The 17,350-nt window shown below is 45.8% G+C and overlaps 2 protein-coding genes across 4 annotated transcripts in view; one reads left to right on the plus strand and one right to left on the minus strand.

Annotated features, from left to right (window-relative positions):
* Positions 1–14,409, minus strand: LOC141148851 (uncharacterized). Of its 2 annotated transcripts, none has more exons than XM_073636649.1 (5): positions 14,252–14,409; positions 8,609–9,074; positions 6,028–6,209; positions 5,820–5,930; positions 1–3,969 (listed from the first exon to the last, which is right to left on the minus strand). In XM_073636649.1, the coding sequence occupies exons 2-5, from the start codon at positions 9,042–9,044 to the stop codon at positions 3,655–3,657; spliced, it is 1,044 nt and encodes a 347-aa protein (XP_073492750.1). In that variant the 5' UTR covers positions 9,045–9,074; positions 14,252–14,409; the 3' UTR covers positions 1–3,654. The 2 variants fall into 2 exon arrangements, with proteins under 2 accessions (XP_073492750.1, XP_073492751.1); XM_073636650.1 differs by having other exon boundaries at positions 8,609–9,071; positions 14,252–14,402.
* The window catches only part of RNPS1 (RNA binding protein with serine rich domain 1), an 18,440-nt gene continuing 15,460 nt past the window's right edge, over positions 14,371–17,350 (plus strand). The window contains exon 1 of one of the 2 annotated variants that reach the window (XM_073636652.1): positions 14,371–14,604. In XM_073636652.1, coding sequence (XP_073492753.1) covers positions 14,528–14,604 — 77 coding nt within the window. In that variant the 5' untranslated portion in view covers positions 14,371–14,527. The remainder of the gene's footprint in view (positions 14,605–17,350) is intronic. The other variant, XM_073636653.1, reaches the window with a different exon arrangement.

Raw genomic sequence — 17,350 nt, forward strand, 5'->3', positions numbered from 1 at the left:
TCAATCAGATTTCAGTTTATTACAGTCCAATTACAAGGGATGAATTCTGACTGGCTGTTAAAGTGTATGTTACTCTGTTGAATGTACCAGTCACATTCAGTATGTCTCAAGTGATCCACACTTTAAAAACTGGACATTCTTTTTGTGCCCAGATTAAACAGTCAGTTGATACAATATAATTGAAAAATTACAACAAATAAAATTACAACAAATAAAAAACATGTCCCTTTCTCCTCAATTGGGAACACATGTAATAACCAGCATAATGACTTCTCTAAAACGTAGGAGATAGTAAAGTGTGTGTAAGTGCTGTAAGCCATAGAAAAATATATACCATGGCTTTCACTTTCTAAAAACTGTTGGATAAGTGTTGAGGTTGTCATTTGATTTAGACCCCTTTCACACTGGGGCCGGCGAGCGTTTATGCGGCGCTTTTTCGGCCGCTAGCGGGGCGCTTTTAATCCCCGCTATCGCCCAAAGAAGGGGTTAAAAGAGTCAGTGTTGTGGTGCTTCCAACTCGCTTTTCAGACGCTTTGGAAGCGCAGGGCGTTTCGGGAGCGCTCCCAAACCGCCCCAAAGATGCTGCTTGCAGGACTTTTCCTAACATCCCGCAAGTGCATCGCCCCAGTGTGAAGAGTCACGCTGAAATGAATGGGAGGTGGTTTTCAGGTGCTTTGCAGGTGCTATTTCTAGTGCTAGAATGCCTGAAAAGGGGTCTTAGAACATTTAGAAACAAAGCATTGTAGGCTTCATGTGTAAAATAAAGTGCCTGAAATTAAATTAAAATTAAAAACTGTCATTTTCAAATTGGAAATAAAATAGTGTTTTCACTTGTCTTTACCTAGAATAGTAACTAATTATATCCACTAAATGTACTCAATAAGCAATCCCCACTCACTATTAAAAGTGTTCCAATGTGACATGCTTAAAGCAGAACTAAACTATCCTTTTTTTTCAGCCAAGGAAGCTGCCATCTTGGCCTTTGTTTGATCTGTAACTGCCATGTTGCTGCACATGTGATCACTTATGACACCAGCCATTTGATGGTTTGACGGTTTGGTTGAGATCACAAGCAAATGTAACATTTTTATTCCCGGGATGCTGGGAATGTAACTGTTTTTCTGAAGCCGTTAAATCGATGGGTTTAGTTCTGCTTTACAGAGATTTTGTCCACAACTTAAAAAAAGAAATTGAAGGTAAAAGCTTAAAACAATCAAGTGCTTATTTGCAGTGTTTTTCCTTTCCATAAACATTTTTTTTTATCGAACTGCAAAGTGCCTCTGGATTTGATAAAGAACTGGCACTGCAGAAAGTGTCAATTCCCCAGCACAGCCCCCCTACCTCCTTGTATGTCATAACCCTGTTCTCAAATTGCTGTCTGTGCTGGTCCAGCTCCTCCACCCCCAACACCCCATATAACCTCGTATGTAGCTGCTGGGAAAAGGCAAAGAAGAATACCATAGAGTTCCAGTTGAGTGACAGCTCCCAGTCTACTGGGTCTGCTAACATAACATCTAAGATAGTGGCACCCAGCAGCAGTCTCAGGGATTTTGGAGGCCTACACAATTTAGGCTTTTATTGGGAAATAACATGCATAAAATGCAATAAATGCATATGGGAGGAATGTTGTTGACATGAATGGTCTGCTGACAGGGTCTCTCTAAAGGTAAAGTTCAACGTTCAGTAAAAAAAAAAAAAAAAAGCACCGGTCTCTTTCCCAAGCCCCCTAAAACCATCTTGACCTGAAATCCCCAGCCAGGTGGTTACCCATTATCTCTGACAGCAGAAGCCTCCCACATTCTTTACACCCCGGCTGGCAATATCTAGTGAAGCGGTAACCTCCTTTAAACTTTAATGGGTTGCATGTACTGCTGTCCATTCTATTGAAGTCGATCAGAGGTTACTGTGCAGACCTGGAAAGTCATATACTAGATATTGCCGGACAGGATGTAAACAAAGTAGGAGGTCACCACCATTTGAGGAGGTAGGTAAACACCTGGGTGGGGTTATCATCATAGGATAGTTTAAAGGCTAAGGAATGGGGGGGACTGGGAGTGTTTACTTAAAGGCAAACTCATCCTTTAAAAAAAAAGCCTATACTATGGACAGAGTAGACAAAGTAACACAGTCTGCTATGGTGCCTGTTAATGCTTTCACAGTACACCACTGATGCCCCTCAAAGACACAAGTATAGGGATCAGAGAAGCAAGGAAACTAACTCCAGCCAAAACGTTTTGAAAAACCACTTAAACTACACACTTATAAACCTGGGAAGAGTAATAACTTCCAGTAAGTTTTAGTTTCTGACTGTCATCCTGCAGGGGACATTTCACCTCACTTCCTGTTCCTGTGAAAGCAGGACAGGAAATCTGGGGAGAGGTCATCACTGGGACAAGAATCCACAGACAGGAACAATAACCTAAGATTATGAGGCTACTTTCACTGTAGCCAAACTGTAGCGGAAAAAATCCTCTGATTTCTGTTGGAGCTCTGAGGGGCTAAGTGCGGCCACCAGCCCTGTTCACTAAAACGACAGTTGCTGGTGTCCACAGGAATTTGCGGCTCTCTGCACAGCCAGCGATTGCCTCAGGTAATCATTGGCTGTGCAGAGGGCCGAGAATACCTGCGGCCGCCAAGCGACCTGTCAGCCCCTCAGACCCACAGCAGGAATCAGAAGATTCCTTCCGCTACGGTTCACACTGGCCTAAATTACCAGTGTGAATGTAGCTATAAGCCTCATTCACACTACTAGTTTTTTTTCCATTCCATCCGCTAAGCGAAAAAACCTGACAGCTCAGGTCGGAGCTGCTGTACTAACAGTCCGATGTTAGTGAACTCCCCTGCTGAGCTATTGCGTTCTGACAAGGGGACGGCCCCCTGGCAGAATACTCCAGGTAGCGCTCTCAGCCATAGGCTGAGAGCACCAACCGGGAGCCGGCCGGCAGACCTTTTTCGATCATGGGCTGACTGCCATACACATGTGCTAAATGTCGGCTGGTTTCTATTGAATCGGCTGATGCCGGGCGACATTCGTCCTGTGTGTACTAGGCTTAATGCTTATTATATTTTGCCTCAGTCCATGTCACCACTGGAGAGATTTCTTATCACATAACACCAACGAGGACACATAGAACAAACACAAAATAACAATAATAAAAGACAGGGGCTTCTCCCTTCCCCACTCGGTCAAAAAAAATTAAAAAAAATGGCTGTAAGTTGGGCTTTACCTACTCTAGACAATAGCATTCTAAGTAGAGTTCCTGCCTACCTACTGCATCATATATATGTCATGGTAATGCATTGTGTTACACCAGGCATATTATGACAAATGGGTGGGGCTTAGAAAAAATGGGTGGAGTTTCATGTCGAATGTGATGAGCAGCACAGTTTCACCATGACCGCCCTCGGCTACTGTAGAGCAGAAGTGCAGTGTGACCCTTTGTAGTGGAAGAGCTGGTTGGAAGACCTGACACTTTCATGAATCTGCCTATAATTTTTTTCCAGTTTTAAAAGATAAGCCCCTGCATATTCCAGTTAGGAGGATAAAGTGTGATACTCTTTAAGCACAGCGTCTCCCATCAGGGGTTGCTTTCATTGTCTGTTTTCAGTTGCAGGAAGCAGTGCTCAGCTTGGCTTCAGCTCAGCTCAGTCCCCTTACAGCTCCAATTTGAAATGTCCCAGATCAGGAAGAGAAGCCTCAAGCTCTTGGCTGCCAGTGACTGAGGCACAGTTCTGGGTAATCTTTGCTCCCAGTGTTGCTCCAAGTTGCTGGATTTGAGACAACACCTCCTGGTGGTGACACTGTCTTTGCCTCATTTGTTCTTGTTCCCAACGATTCTGCCTGTCAATCAGAGATTGCATGACTTGTGTCAGTCTGTGGATCTCCCCTCTTATAGAGTCCAGCTGTTCTGTACCGACTTCTATCCTGGGTGGAGGGAAGGAAGCTGTCTGTGTGGTGGCATCCTTCACCTGAAGAATAGAAATATCTAGAATGGTTAACTACTTGAAGACCAGATTTGCATTTTTTTTTTTTTTGCTAGAAAATTACTCACCAAATATTTTTTTTAGAAGAGGTCCTAGAGAATAAAATGGCGGGTGTTGCATTTTTTTTTATGTCACATGATATTTGCGCAGAGGTTTTTCAAACACAATTTTTTGGGGAAAAATCCACTTTTAATGCATAAAAACACAATATATAACCCATTTTGTAAAATATAAAAAGGTGATGTAACACTGAGTAAATAGATACTTAATAAGTCACGCTTTAAAACTGTCACCATTTCATGGGCGCAAACTACAATACTTAAAATTCTCCACAGTAGACGCTTTAAACCAGTTAAAATTACAGAGGAGGTCTGGCACTAGAATTATTGCTCTCGCTATAACATTTGTGGCCCTACCTCACATGTGTGGTGCGAACACCATTTACATAAGCGTGTGAAACCTATTTATTTTAATAATTTTTATTTTTACAATGTCCCTCTAACCACTTAACCTCCAGGAGATTTACCCCCCTTCATGACCAGGCCATTTTTCTGCGATACGGCACTGCATTACGTTTACTGACAATTACGCGGTCTTGCGATGCTGTACCCAGCTAAAATGTATGCCCTTTTTATCCTACAAAAGGAGCTTTCTTTTGGTGGTATTTGATTACCTCTGCGTTTTATATGTTTTGCGTTATAAACAAAAAAGGCCAACAATTTTGAATAAAAAAAAACAATATTTTTTACTTTATGCTATAAAACCTAATCAATATTTTTTTTTAATCAAATTTCTTCATAAATTTGGCCAAATGTAGGCCAATATGTAATATGTATTCTGCTACATATTTTTGGTCAAAAAAATCCCAATAAGCATATATTGATAGGTTTGCGCAAAAGTTAATGCATCTACAAACTATGGGATATTTTTTTTAACTACTTATGGCAGCGAACAACGACTTATAGCAGCACTGCGATATTGCAGAGGACACTCTAACACTAACTGACATGGTCACTGTTCTAAAGACACTGGCTGGGAAGGGGTTAACATCACGTGCGATCAAAGGGTTAACTGTGTGCCTAACCAGTGCTATTACTAGGGGAAGAGATGGAATTTATTCCATGCTTTGCAGGGACACAAATTCTATCCCTTCCCTCCTGTCAGAACGGTGATATGCCCTATTTACATAGGCAGACCGCCGTTCTGCTTCTATGCCTGATGATCGGTGGGTGCCGGTGAACATGCGTGCCCCCTACCCGGAAATGTCAAATCACGTACATATACACATGATCCAGCACAGAGGTGCAGCCCTGTAGCAGTAAAGCTGCTAGAGGGCGGACCTTAAGTAGTTATTTTTTTTTATCACAAGAAATGTAAACATCCCTTGTGATAGAAATAAGGCATGATCTTTTTATTGAGATTGATCTCATGCTTTCCAAACGAAAAAAAAAGACATCTACCTTAGCGGAAGTGACGTAACACCACCCTCCCTAGATCTTTGAGATGGCCGGGGACCTTCCGATCTCCGGTCAGCTCTACGATAACCTGGCAGCACCACAGGATCAGATACCAGGCTCCCCGATTGCACGGGAGAGTCCGGAGAGGAAGGAGGGGTTGCAATGTCCCCTCCCCCAGCCTGTAAAAGCAATCCAACAGCTAATCAGCCACTAGAATATCTTTTAGCTGAAAGAGCATCGCCGGCTGAAAAAAAAAATTATTATATATATATATATATATATATATATATATATATACACACACACACACACACACACACAAATATACAATTTGTACTGGGCCTGCTGACCACATGGTATAGAGACAATGTTCTGTACCTGAGGATTAGGTGGAGCCACTGGTCTCACAGCCTGCTGGTTGGTGGCTGATGCAGTAAGTGGATAATTTCCTCCATGAATTAAGAGCTGAAGGCCATTTTGGAAGATGACCTGATGAAAACAACCATCATAAGAGCAAATATCACAAGCTGAGCCACATATTTCGCCATTTAAGACAGAGGGACTGACAGCACAACACAATGTATACCTTCTTCTGTAAGTTGATGGCTCTGTCCACGATCTTCTTGGTGACAAGCAGTGCTGGGTTCTTAACTGCGGGCAAAGGTGTCCTGGCTCTTCCATTCAGAGGATGGTGAGGTGCTGGTTGGGCAGGGTTGGGTCTGGGTCCATTTACAATGGGATTCTGGGCTGGACGGACAGGGCAAGGTTCTAATACAGAGAAGAAGAGAAGTGAAAGGCTGGACAAATATCAGGGCCAGACAGCCATTGTCAAACTACAACTCCTAACATTGTGGATCCTTCTTTTTTAATAGAAACTATAATGGTTTTGCATCAATTTTATTTCCTATGTGTATCTCTAGCCAGGCCTGGGACAAAACATAGGCCCAGGCATTTTAGACTGAGCAGGCAGTTTCTCCAGGGACCAGAGGGGATTGGCGGAACGGTTGGTGACAGGATATTCATGGAGTTGGTCCTATGCAATGTAATGTAAAGGGGCACTGTGATATATAGGTGACTGCACTGTAATGATTAGTGCCCCATAGTGATAACAGCCCCCCATCACAGTGCTCCTTGCAGTTATGCCCCCCCGCCCCCATTTCTCTCTAATCACAGTGCCCCCTTTTACTCTTTGCCTCCCCTGCACAGTCCTACCCTCGGCAGGGGCAGGATTAAGCCTGTGTGTCCTTTCCAGGATCTCCTGCCCCGTCAACGATGTCCACCTATCAGCAGGGCAGGGGGCAGGAGGAGCTGCAGATCTGGATCATATTAACAAGCGGGTGATTATCCGCTTGTTAGTATGAAAAGACTCCCACTCTCTGTGAAGATCTCCAGCTCCTCCTGCCCCCTGCTCTGCTGATAGGATGACATTGTTGGCGGGCAGGAGAGTTGGGAGAAGAGAGGTGTTGGGAGAGCAGACACAGAAATGGCTGCATAACGGGAGTCAAGCGGCGACCGGGGCCTGCTTTAGCCCTGTCTGGACCATGGTCACCGCTTACCCTCCACTAAATAATCCGGTTATCAACAGGCCGCTCTTGTTAGGACATGCACCCCAGCCCAACCGGGCTTTACCTTGGATAAAATAGGAAAGCCTTTTTCAATCTGTTTAACAAAGGAGGAACCCTTGACGTAACTTTCATTTCTCAACGAACTCCTGCCAATTAGTACCATTTCTACAGCTCACACGACATTAACAGGGTGGTCAGTGGGAAGAAAGATCCTTACATTTGTAGTCAGTGGGAAGAATCCCCTCCTTACTGAGGATGGGCTCAGGTGTGTTCGCACACTCCACATGCAGAGCCCGCCAGGAAGTCGGCACGGCGCTTCGCTAATCACAGGCAGCGACACATTTCCCGATCTCTGCAGCCGCACATCGGGAAATGTCTCACTGCCTGTGATTAGCACATCGCAGTGCCGACTTCCTGGCGGGCTCTGCATGTGGAGTGTGCAAACACGCCTGAGCCCATCCTTACTCCTCACAGATAGCTAAAAAGATCATTGTCAGTGGTTACTGATCTTAGATGCAGAAACTACTGATGGTTCAAGGAACCCCTAGCAACCTCTAAAAGAGAACTGGAGGGTTTTGCAGAACTGGAGTAGTGAATGGTTACAACCTCTGTCAGGTTTTTTTGTTGTGTCCCATTGGGGCTATTTTTGCTTTACTTCTGCTCCAGGAGACACAACAGGAAGTAAGACTAAATGTCTACAAAGCGAGATTCAGACATCAAGACAGGTTACCCAATGGAAGATTTCTCTTCCCCTTCCGTGACAACTAAAATTTCTGGTTTCCTATCACTTCCTGCCCAAGCGGCGTTTCGTCAGATTAGGCGACCCGTCAAAACTTGTAACAGAAGTCACATTCTGTCACAGCCATCTTGGTGCACCCCACACTCAGCCGCAGTAAGCCAACAGTCTGAAGTCGCCAAGCAGACATCTTTTTAAACTCACCAAAGTCTTACATTTCACACTTATTTTTACCACTAAACTGAGCTTATATCGTGAAATACAGTATTTAGAACTCCGTGACAAAAGCAGCGGTCTTCTGTCACATTAGCAAACGTGTGAGATCAGCAGGCTTGCCGCTGCTTTTAAAATTCAACATCAAAACAGTGTCACGGACTTCTAAATACTGTATTCGACGACATAAGCTCAGTTTAGTAGTAAAAGTAAGTGTGAAATGCAAGATTTCCGTCGATGTAAAAAGTCCGCTTGGCGACTTCAGACTGTAGGCTTAGTGTGGGGTGTACCAAGATTACCGTGACGGAACGTCACTTCTGTTACAAAATCTGACGGGTCGTTTTATCTGACGGAACAGTGGCAATAGTCACCAGTGCAAAGGATGAACCTCCACCTTAGGGGACACAGACAGCAATAAAAACTTGTATCAGCCAATTAGATTCTCCTTTTTTCTAAACTGCTCTAGAAATAACAGCAATTCAACTGACTTATGAGATACTTTCTATTCTATCATCTTTTACCTATGCGATTATGACCACTGACACTCAAGCAGATATGCATGGAAGGCTTTGCTAATAACCTAACAAAATTTCACATTGTTCTCTAATTAGACAACTAGGGCTAAAAGAGCCTTTTTTCCCACAGGGACTTACGTGTCTCCTGCACAGTCTGTCCTTGGGGGATACTTCTCGAAGTGCTGATTGGTGGAGCAAGTGACTGGTTTACACTGGAGAGAGACGTCACGCTCACAATTTTGATCTCTGTTTCTTGGCTCTCTTCCTTCACATCACTTGCTGTCTTTCCCTCCTTGGCCACCTGATTGCCTCCCTCCTTTTTCTGCCCACTGCTTTCCTGTAGTAAACTGCTGAGCTGAGCCTGTTCCCAGCCCTGTGCTTTTGTAGCGGGGTTCTGAGAGGCGCTGGATGACTTTTCCGGTTCAATCTTCTTTCGCTTCAAGTAGAGGTAGATGGCTTGTGGTGTCACCTTGATATTGTCTAATTCCAGGACCTTCTTGATCTTTCGAAAACTGAGACCGGCTTTCCTCAGTACTACTATCCTGTGCTTTGCGTGGTCATCCAACCGACCCATCCCTCTAGGAAGTTAGGACTCTGTGTGCTGCTTTGAAAGAAGAGTAAAGGAATATCAGTACACGTATACTGTACTAAGGCAAAGAAATAGGTATGAAGAAAGCCAAACACAATGGGGGTTGATTTTCTAAAACTGCAGAGTGTAAAATCTGGATCAGCTGTGCATGGTAGCCAATCAGCTTCTAACTTCGGTTTGTTCAATTAAGCTTTGACAAAAAAAAACTGGAAGCTGATTGGTTTCTATGCAGAGCTGCAGCAGATTTTACACTCTCCAGTTTTAGTAAACCAACCCCAATGGCTTAGTGGTTAGCACTTAAAGTGGGAGTCCGGCGAAAATTTTTTTTTTAGATGTCAGCAGCTGCAAATACTGCAGCAGCTGACTTTTGAAATAAGGTCACTCACCTGTCCCGGGGTCCAGCGATGTCGGCACCCGAGACCGATCTGTCCCTCGATCCTCGGGTGCTGCCGCCGCTATTCTCAGTAAGGGAATCAGGAAGTGAAGCGTTGCGGCTTCACTTCCCGATTCCCTACTGCACATGCGCGAGTCGTGCTGCGCTTTCTCAATGGTCCCCGCTATCTCCTGGGACCTGTGTCTTTCCCAGGAGACAGCGGGGGAGTGCGGGAGGGGGCGTGACTCCCGTGGGAGTCTATTCCCGGAAATGGGTGCAGATACCTGTCTTAGACAGGTATCTGCACCCCCCTCCCCCCTGAAAAGTGCCAAATGTGACACCGGAGGGGGGGAGGAATCCGATGAACGGAAGTTCCACTTTTGGGTGGAACTCTGCTTTAAGGAAGCACTGAGGTCCTCAGTTTGAATCCCAACCAGGCCACGTACATGGAGTTTGCATGTTCTCTCTCCTGTGCTTGTGGGGGGTTTCCTCTGTGTACACTGGTTTCCTCCTACACTTAGAAGACATGCTACGGTTCGGGGGCTGCTCCAGCGGCTGTTCGAGGTAAATATACCTCTCTCCCCAAGTTTTTCTACTGGGCCTCCCCCACCTAAGCTGTCCACACTAGCCAAAAAGTTGGCCACACAAATATTAACAGCGGCTAGGTGTCTAGTAGCCCTCTACTGGAAACAACGAAACCCTCCGTCTCTAACCAATCTTTATTCCAGAATTAAGGATGTGGAGGTCATGGAGTCCATGACGGCTAGGCTGGTGGATCGGGTGGACCGACATACAGCAACATGTAAACCGTGGCATCAAAGAATAGATCCTCCATGATCTCACGAGCCCCCCTCCGTTTTGTACAATACGATTGCTTGGAGCCCGGGAGGGATGCGCCCTTCGGATTAGGACTCTAATACTTTTTCTTTCCTCTCCCCCTCTCCTCTCACTCCCCCTCTCTTTTTCTTTTTTCTCTCCTTCTCTCTATTATTCTTCCCTTCCTCCTTTTCTTTTTTTCTCTGGAATAGTGGGCCACGCAAATATAAATTATGCATCCTACTGACGGTCTGTTTGTTAGAGAGGCATGCGCTGTAATTACTTCAACGCGGCCTCTCCCTGTTACATAGTGGTGTTTCTTGTTGACCTATGTCTGTGGATTGTATGTTAATTGTGTCACAAGTAGCCCTCCATGCCCATCCCAGAGCTGTTTGTGACTAATTCTTCCCTTTTATTACTTAATTCTCTTTTGTTTATGTTTTAAACCACCACATTGTATATGCTGAAACTTAATAAAAATTGTCAATTAAAAAAAAAAGAAGACATGCTAGTAGGATAACTACTCTGTATCCAAATTGATCTTGGTATATGTAGGTATGTGATATAGAGATTGTAAGCTCATTGAAGGCAGGGACTGATGTTGCCACTGCTATATAAAAGTGCTATATAAACACAAAACAATTTTTTTTTTTTTACTTTTGCATAGAGAGTAGAAGAATTACATTTCTTTCAGGTTTTTATTTCTGTCTGTGACCACTTTGAGTAGATTTTCCCATATTTCCTGTCCCTGTGACACCAAAAACATAAAATGTGGGAACCAGCCATCATCAGAGCAGTAAAGACACAGATGCCACCATCACCCAGCCGAGAGAGGTGCCGGTTGGAGCTGCAGCCATCTTACTACACCCAGAAGCCACTGCTGCCTATGTTCCAGCCTGAAGCCTGACAGTTGTACTTCCATCAAAAACTCTGCTTCAGCCAACCGCTTGCCTGCCAAGTTCTGCAACCCCACGGTGATCATATGGAGGTCTATATGAGTTTATGGCAAGCCTTGATCCATTTTTAGAGTGGGAGTAAACTCCCGTGGATGATTTTTACCTATAGGTGCAGTAAATATCTCCAAAACGTGCACCACTTGTGAAGCCGCCGGTGGCATTACCGGTGCATGTGCCTTGAAGGAGTGGCATACCGATGCTGTTCCTTCAGACCCTAGTGCCATGAACAGCGGCTCCTGCACGCACGCATGGAAGTGATGTCATTGCGGCTCATCCAATCAAAAGTCCGGAGTCCGCCAACCTGGAAGAAAGACTGGGTGAAGATGGAAGCCCTGTCAGCGGTGACAGTGTGCCGCTGGAGGTCTTCATTTTAAAGTGGTTGTAAAACCCTAACACACCACTTTTACCTACAGGTAAGCCTATACTAAGGGTTAGGAAATGACAGCAATTTCCAGGTATGGAGAATCATGCGACAGCTTGTGGCTTACATAGAAGTTTCCTTCACTCCCAGTGGCTGAATGGCACAGTGGGGTGGTGAAGTATGTGCTGCTGGGGAGGGCTAGGTTACACTGAATCTGTTGCTCTGCCCTGTGCAGCTCTGTGCATCATCCTTTTACAAATCCATTCACAGGGATCTCTGAATAGAGCAATAGAAGTCCCATTTTCCACCACAGCAGGGGGGGACTCACAGGTGACAAAAGAGCACACGGGCGGCTAAGTCACACCCATGCAAACCGATTGTTGTCCGAATTTACAGTTCACACTGTGATCTGCGAACTGATCTGTGGGGGTCATTAACTTTGTATTGACACCCGCGGCGGTTCGCAGAGCATATGCGATGCGGGAACCCGCACTGAAATCACGCTGGTTCCCGCATCGCATATGTGTGAGCCAGGGCTGAAAGTCATGAGGAACCCAGAATTCCGAGTTGTCACCTGAACAGGAAAAGAGGAGCAATCTTCCAGTGGGGACACTTGTTACTGGAATTGGAGAGATTTTCTCTCACTTCCTGTTTGTGTCTAGAGGACAGACAATGAAGGGAATTCTCCCCTATGCAACACAGATGGCAAACGAACCTGAGAGAGGTCCTTACTTTTCCAATCGGGACACTCTATCCTTAACCCTAAAAAGGTTTTGGCTTTTTATATATTTAACCACTTCAATACTGGGCATTTTCACCTCCTTCCTGCCCAGGCAAATTTTCAGCTTTCAGCGCTGTAACATGTTGAATGACAATTGCGCGATCATGCGATGTTGTACCCAAATGAAATTTTGATCATTTTTTCCCCACAAATAGAGCTTTCTTTTGGTGGTATTTGATCACCTCTGCGGTTTTTATTTTTTGCGCTATAAACAAAAAAAACAAAAAACGACAATTTTGAAAACAAAATTGGGCTTATTTACGAAAGGCAAATCCACTTTGCACTACAAGTACACTTGGAAGTGCAGTCGCTGTAAATCTAAGGGGTAGATCTGAAATGAGGAGAAGCTCTTCTGATTTTATCATCCAATCATGTGCAAGCTAAAATGCTGTTTTTTATTTTCCTTGCATGTCCTCCTCGGATCTACAGCGACTGCACTTCCAAGTGCACTTTCAATGCAAAGTGGATTTTCCTTTAGTAAATAACCCCCAATATTTCTAACTTTTTTTCTACAATAGATATCCCAATTTTTGTTAAAAAAAAAAAATCCTCAGTTTAGGCTGATATGTTGTCTTCTACATATTTTTTGGTAAAAAAATTGCAATAAGCGTATATTGATTGGATTGCGCAAAAGTTATAGCGCCTACAAAATAGGTTATTGATTTATGGCATTTTTATTATGATTTATTTTACTAGTATCGACGGTGATCTACGATTTTTATTGGGAGTGCAACATTGCGGCGGACAGATCGGACACTTTTGACAATTATACAGCGATCAGTGCTATAAATATGCACTGATTACTGTGTAATTGTCACTGGCAGGGAAGGGGTTAACACTAAGGGGTTAAATGTTTTACCTAGGGAGTGATTCTAAGTGTGGGGGAGAGGGGACTGACTAGGGAAGGAGACCGATCGGTGTTCCTATATACTAGAAACACACGATCGGTCTCCTCTCCCCTGGCAGGACGTGGATCTGTGTGTTTACACACACAGATCCACGTTCCTGCTCTGTGATGAGCGATCACGGGTGCCCGGTGGACAACGCAGCCGCCGGGCACGCGCATCGGCTCACCGAGTGACGCGGTGGGCGCGCGCCACCGGGAACGTCATATGACGCCCACCCAGGATGGCAGAGCCACTTTATTACAATGGCTGGGATGGGAAGTGGTTAAAGTAGAACTAAATCAAAACTATTTTTTTTTTTTTATGTTGGATAGAGTGGAGGGGGGGGGGGGTTTAGAACCCCTGTCAGTTTTTATTCCTGTCTGTGTCCTCGTCAGGGAGATTCGCCTTCTCTATTTGTCCTGTTTACTATTATCAGTGAAATAAGATCCCAAATTTTGGGTTGTCACCAGAACAGGAATAAAGGGAGAAATCTTCCAATGGGGACACTAGTTCTGGTGACAACCAGGGACTTTGGAGGGATTTCCTCTCACTTCCTGTTTTAGCTATGGGACAGGAAGTGAAGGCAAATATGCCCAATGGGACACAAATAAATCAAAATAAATATTGACAGAGGATGTAACCTTCCCATACTGTATCCTAAATGAAGAAAACATGTTTTGCCTTTAGTTCTACAAAATAATAATGTATTTTTTTTAATGTGTAAATTCTAACAACTGATCCCTGATCATCCAGTAAGGATTGGGTGTACCCCCAACCCCCCCATCCCCCTCCAGGGACCTCTCAGGGATGTTGATGACAATAAGAACTCATTTAAAGGGACATTCCACTTTAATCAGACACTTAATTTAAAGGGACAGACAAATCTTTATACTATGGGGCTGCCCCTGGAGACAGGAAAGGGGTGATTTATCAAACATATTCCTAGGCTCCCCAGTAATCACATTCCACCACACACAGGCAGATTTCCATATGAAAGCTCCATAACAATCGCCCGTACCTGTGCGATCCCGGTTGTCCTGCCCCCCGCAGCCATGAATCAGTCTTTGTTTGTTTACAGAGGAACAAGGAACCAGTGGAGACTTCTGGGAGAAACTTTCCCAGTGGGCGGGGCCCTCGCAGCTCTTAACCCCTTCCCCTACCCGCGCTCTCTAACCCGCCATGTGCAGTTGAGGCGCTCTGTCTCTTTAAAGCTCCTTTAAAGCGATCTAAACCACGCCCCGACACCCGGGGTGACGTCACCCGCAGGGCGACCGGAGGTTTTCTAGGCGGCAGGATGGCGGCCCCGCGTCACAGCGAGCGCGACGGATTGTCTGAGCTGAGGAAAGAGAAGCAGAGGAAGGCCGGGAAAATGTAAGTCACCCGCTCCGCCATCCGCCTCCATCCCCGGCGCTGCACCTAGCTGTGTGCCCGGGGGAGGCTGGACCGTGCAGGCTGGGCTCTGAGCATTCTAAGGGTGGGGATATTGCGGGGCTGAGCCGGGCTACGGGCTGCACAAGGCCGCACTGCTCTGTATGTATGGCGGGCCTGTGCCTGGCTGTGTGTAGAGGGCTCCGGTACTGAACTTCATAGGGCCGTGTACATCCACCGAGGGGGAGCCGGGCCCAGTGTGTGAGGAGGGTCCACACCGCCTTCTATACATACAGATACATGGAGGAGATGAATGTGTGTGGAGAGGTATAATGGCTACATATAGAGCATTGTCCTTGTCTCTCCTCCACACATTATATATAATTACCAAAAGTATTGGGACACCCGCCTTTACACGCACATGAACTTTAATGGCATCCCAATCTTAGTCTGTAGGGTTCAATATTGAGTTGGCCCACCCTTTGCAGCTATAACAGCTTCATCTCTCCTGGAAAGGCTGTCCACAAGGTTTAGGAGTGTGATGTTTGACCATTCATCCAGAAGCGCATTTGTGAGGTCAGGCACTGATGTTGGATGAGAAGGCCTGGCTCATCGTCTGCGCTCTAATTCATCCCAAAGGTGTTCTATCGGGTTGAGGTCAGGACTCTGTGCAGGCCAGTCAAGTTCCTTCACCCCAAACTCGCTCATCCATGTCTTTATGGACCTTGCTTTGTGCACTGGTCCAAATCATTTGGCGGAGGGGGGATTATGGTGTGGGGTTGTTTTTCAGGGGTTGGGCTTGGCTCCTTAGTTCCAGTGAAGGGAACTCATAAGCCATCACCATACCAAGACATTTTGGACAATTTCATGCTCCCAACTTCGTGGGAACAGTTTGGGGATTGCGTCTTCCTGTTCCAACATGACTGGGCACCAGTGCACAAAGCAAAGTCCATAAAGACATGGATGAGCAAGTTTAGGGTGGAGGAACTTTACTGGTCTGTACAGTCCAATAGAACACCTTTGGGATGAATTAGAGTGAAGACTGTGAGCCAGGCCTTCTCATCCACATCAGTATCTGACCTCACAAATGCGCTTCTGGAAGAATGGTCAAACATTCCCATAGACACACTCCTAAACCTTGTGGACAGCCTTTCCAGGAGAGATGAAGCTGTTATAACTGTAAAGGGTGGGCCAACTCAATATTGAACCCTACGGACTAAGACTGGGATGCCATTAAAGTTCATGTGCATGTAAAGGCAGGTGTCCCAATACTTTTGGTAATTAGTGTATCTCTTATATGTAACAAATTAGATGGTTATTATATAGGATTTACAGTATCTCACAAAAGTGAGTACACCCCTCACATTTATGTAAATATTTTATTATATCTTTTCATGTGACAACACTGAAGAAATGACACTTTGCTACAATGTAAAGTAGTGAGTGTACAGCTTGTATAACAGTGTACATTTTCTGTCCCCCCAAAATAACTCGACACACAGCCATTAATGTCTAAACCGCTGGCAACAAAAGTGAGTACACCCCTAAGTGAAAATGTCCAAAGTGTCAATATTTTGTGTGGCCACCATCAGGGGCGTTGCTAGGAGGTGGCTTTTGGGGCTATAGCCCCGAATCTGAGGCCAATAGCCCCAAGTCTCTGCAGGGGTCCCCAAGGGGAGGCTCTCTGGGGACCCTTATGTAAGTGGGGGGGGGTCCTCTGGGTACCCTGATGGAAGGGGGAGGCTCTCTGAGGACTCTGTAAGTGGGGGGCTCTCTGGGGATATATATACACCCACACGTATATTACTGTATATACAAGTGTATGCCCGCCCAAGCGTATGACTTTCTTTACTACGCTGCTATGGGCTCTAGCCCCAGATCTTTTGTAGACCTAGCAACACCCCTGGCCACCATTATTTTCCAGCACTGCCTTAACCCTCATGGACATGGAGTTCACCAGAGCTTCACAGGTTGCCACTGAAGTCCTCTTCCACTCCTCCATGATGACATCACAGAGCTGGTGGATGTTAGAGACCTTGCGCTCCTCCACCTTCCGTTTGAGGATGCCCCTCTGATGCTTAGTAGGGTTTAGGTCTGGAGACATGCTAGGCCGGTCCATCACCTTTAGAGCCCTTTCACACTGGGGCGGGGGGCGGCGTCGGCGGTAAAACGCCGCTATTATTAGCGGCGTTTTACCGTCGGTATGCGGCCGCTAGCGGGGCGGTTTTACCCCCCGCTAGCGGCCGAGAAAGGGTTAAATACCACCGCAAAGCGCCTCTGCAGAGTCGCTTTGCCGGCGGTATAGCCACGCTGTCCCATTGATTTCAATGGGCAGGAGCGGTAAAGGAGCGGTATACACACTGCTCCTTCACCGCTCCGAAGATGCTGCTGGCAGGACTTTTTTTACCGTCCTGCCAGCGCATCGCTCCAGTGTGAAAGCCCTCGGGGCTTTCACACAGGAATACAAGCAGCGGCACTTTCGGGTCGGTTTGCAGGCGCTATTATTAGCGCAATAGCGCCTGCAAACCGCCCCAGTGTGAAAGGGCTCTAACCCTCAGCTTCTTTAGCAAGGCAGTGGTCGTCTTGGAGGTGTGTTTGGGGTCGTTATGTTGGAATGATAACTGCGGCCCAGTCTCGGAGGGGATCATGCTCTGTTTTAGAATGTCAGAGTAGCTGTTGGCATTCATGGTTCCCTCAGTGAACTGTAGCTCCCCAGTGCCGGTGTTCTATCGAATAGTGCCCTCTGTCG

This window comes from Aquarana catesbeiana, linkage group LG06, assembly GCF_042186555.1.
Source record: "Aquarana catesbeiana isolate 2022-GZ linkage group LG06, ASM4218655v1, whole genome shotgun sequence".
Classification (NCBI taxonomy): domain Eukaryota; kingdom Metazoa; phylum Chordata; class Amphibia; order Anura; family Ranidae; genus Aquarana; species Aquarana catesbeiana.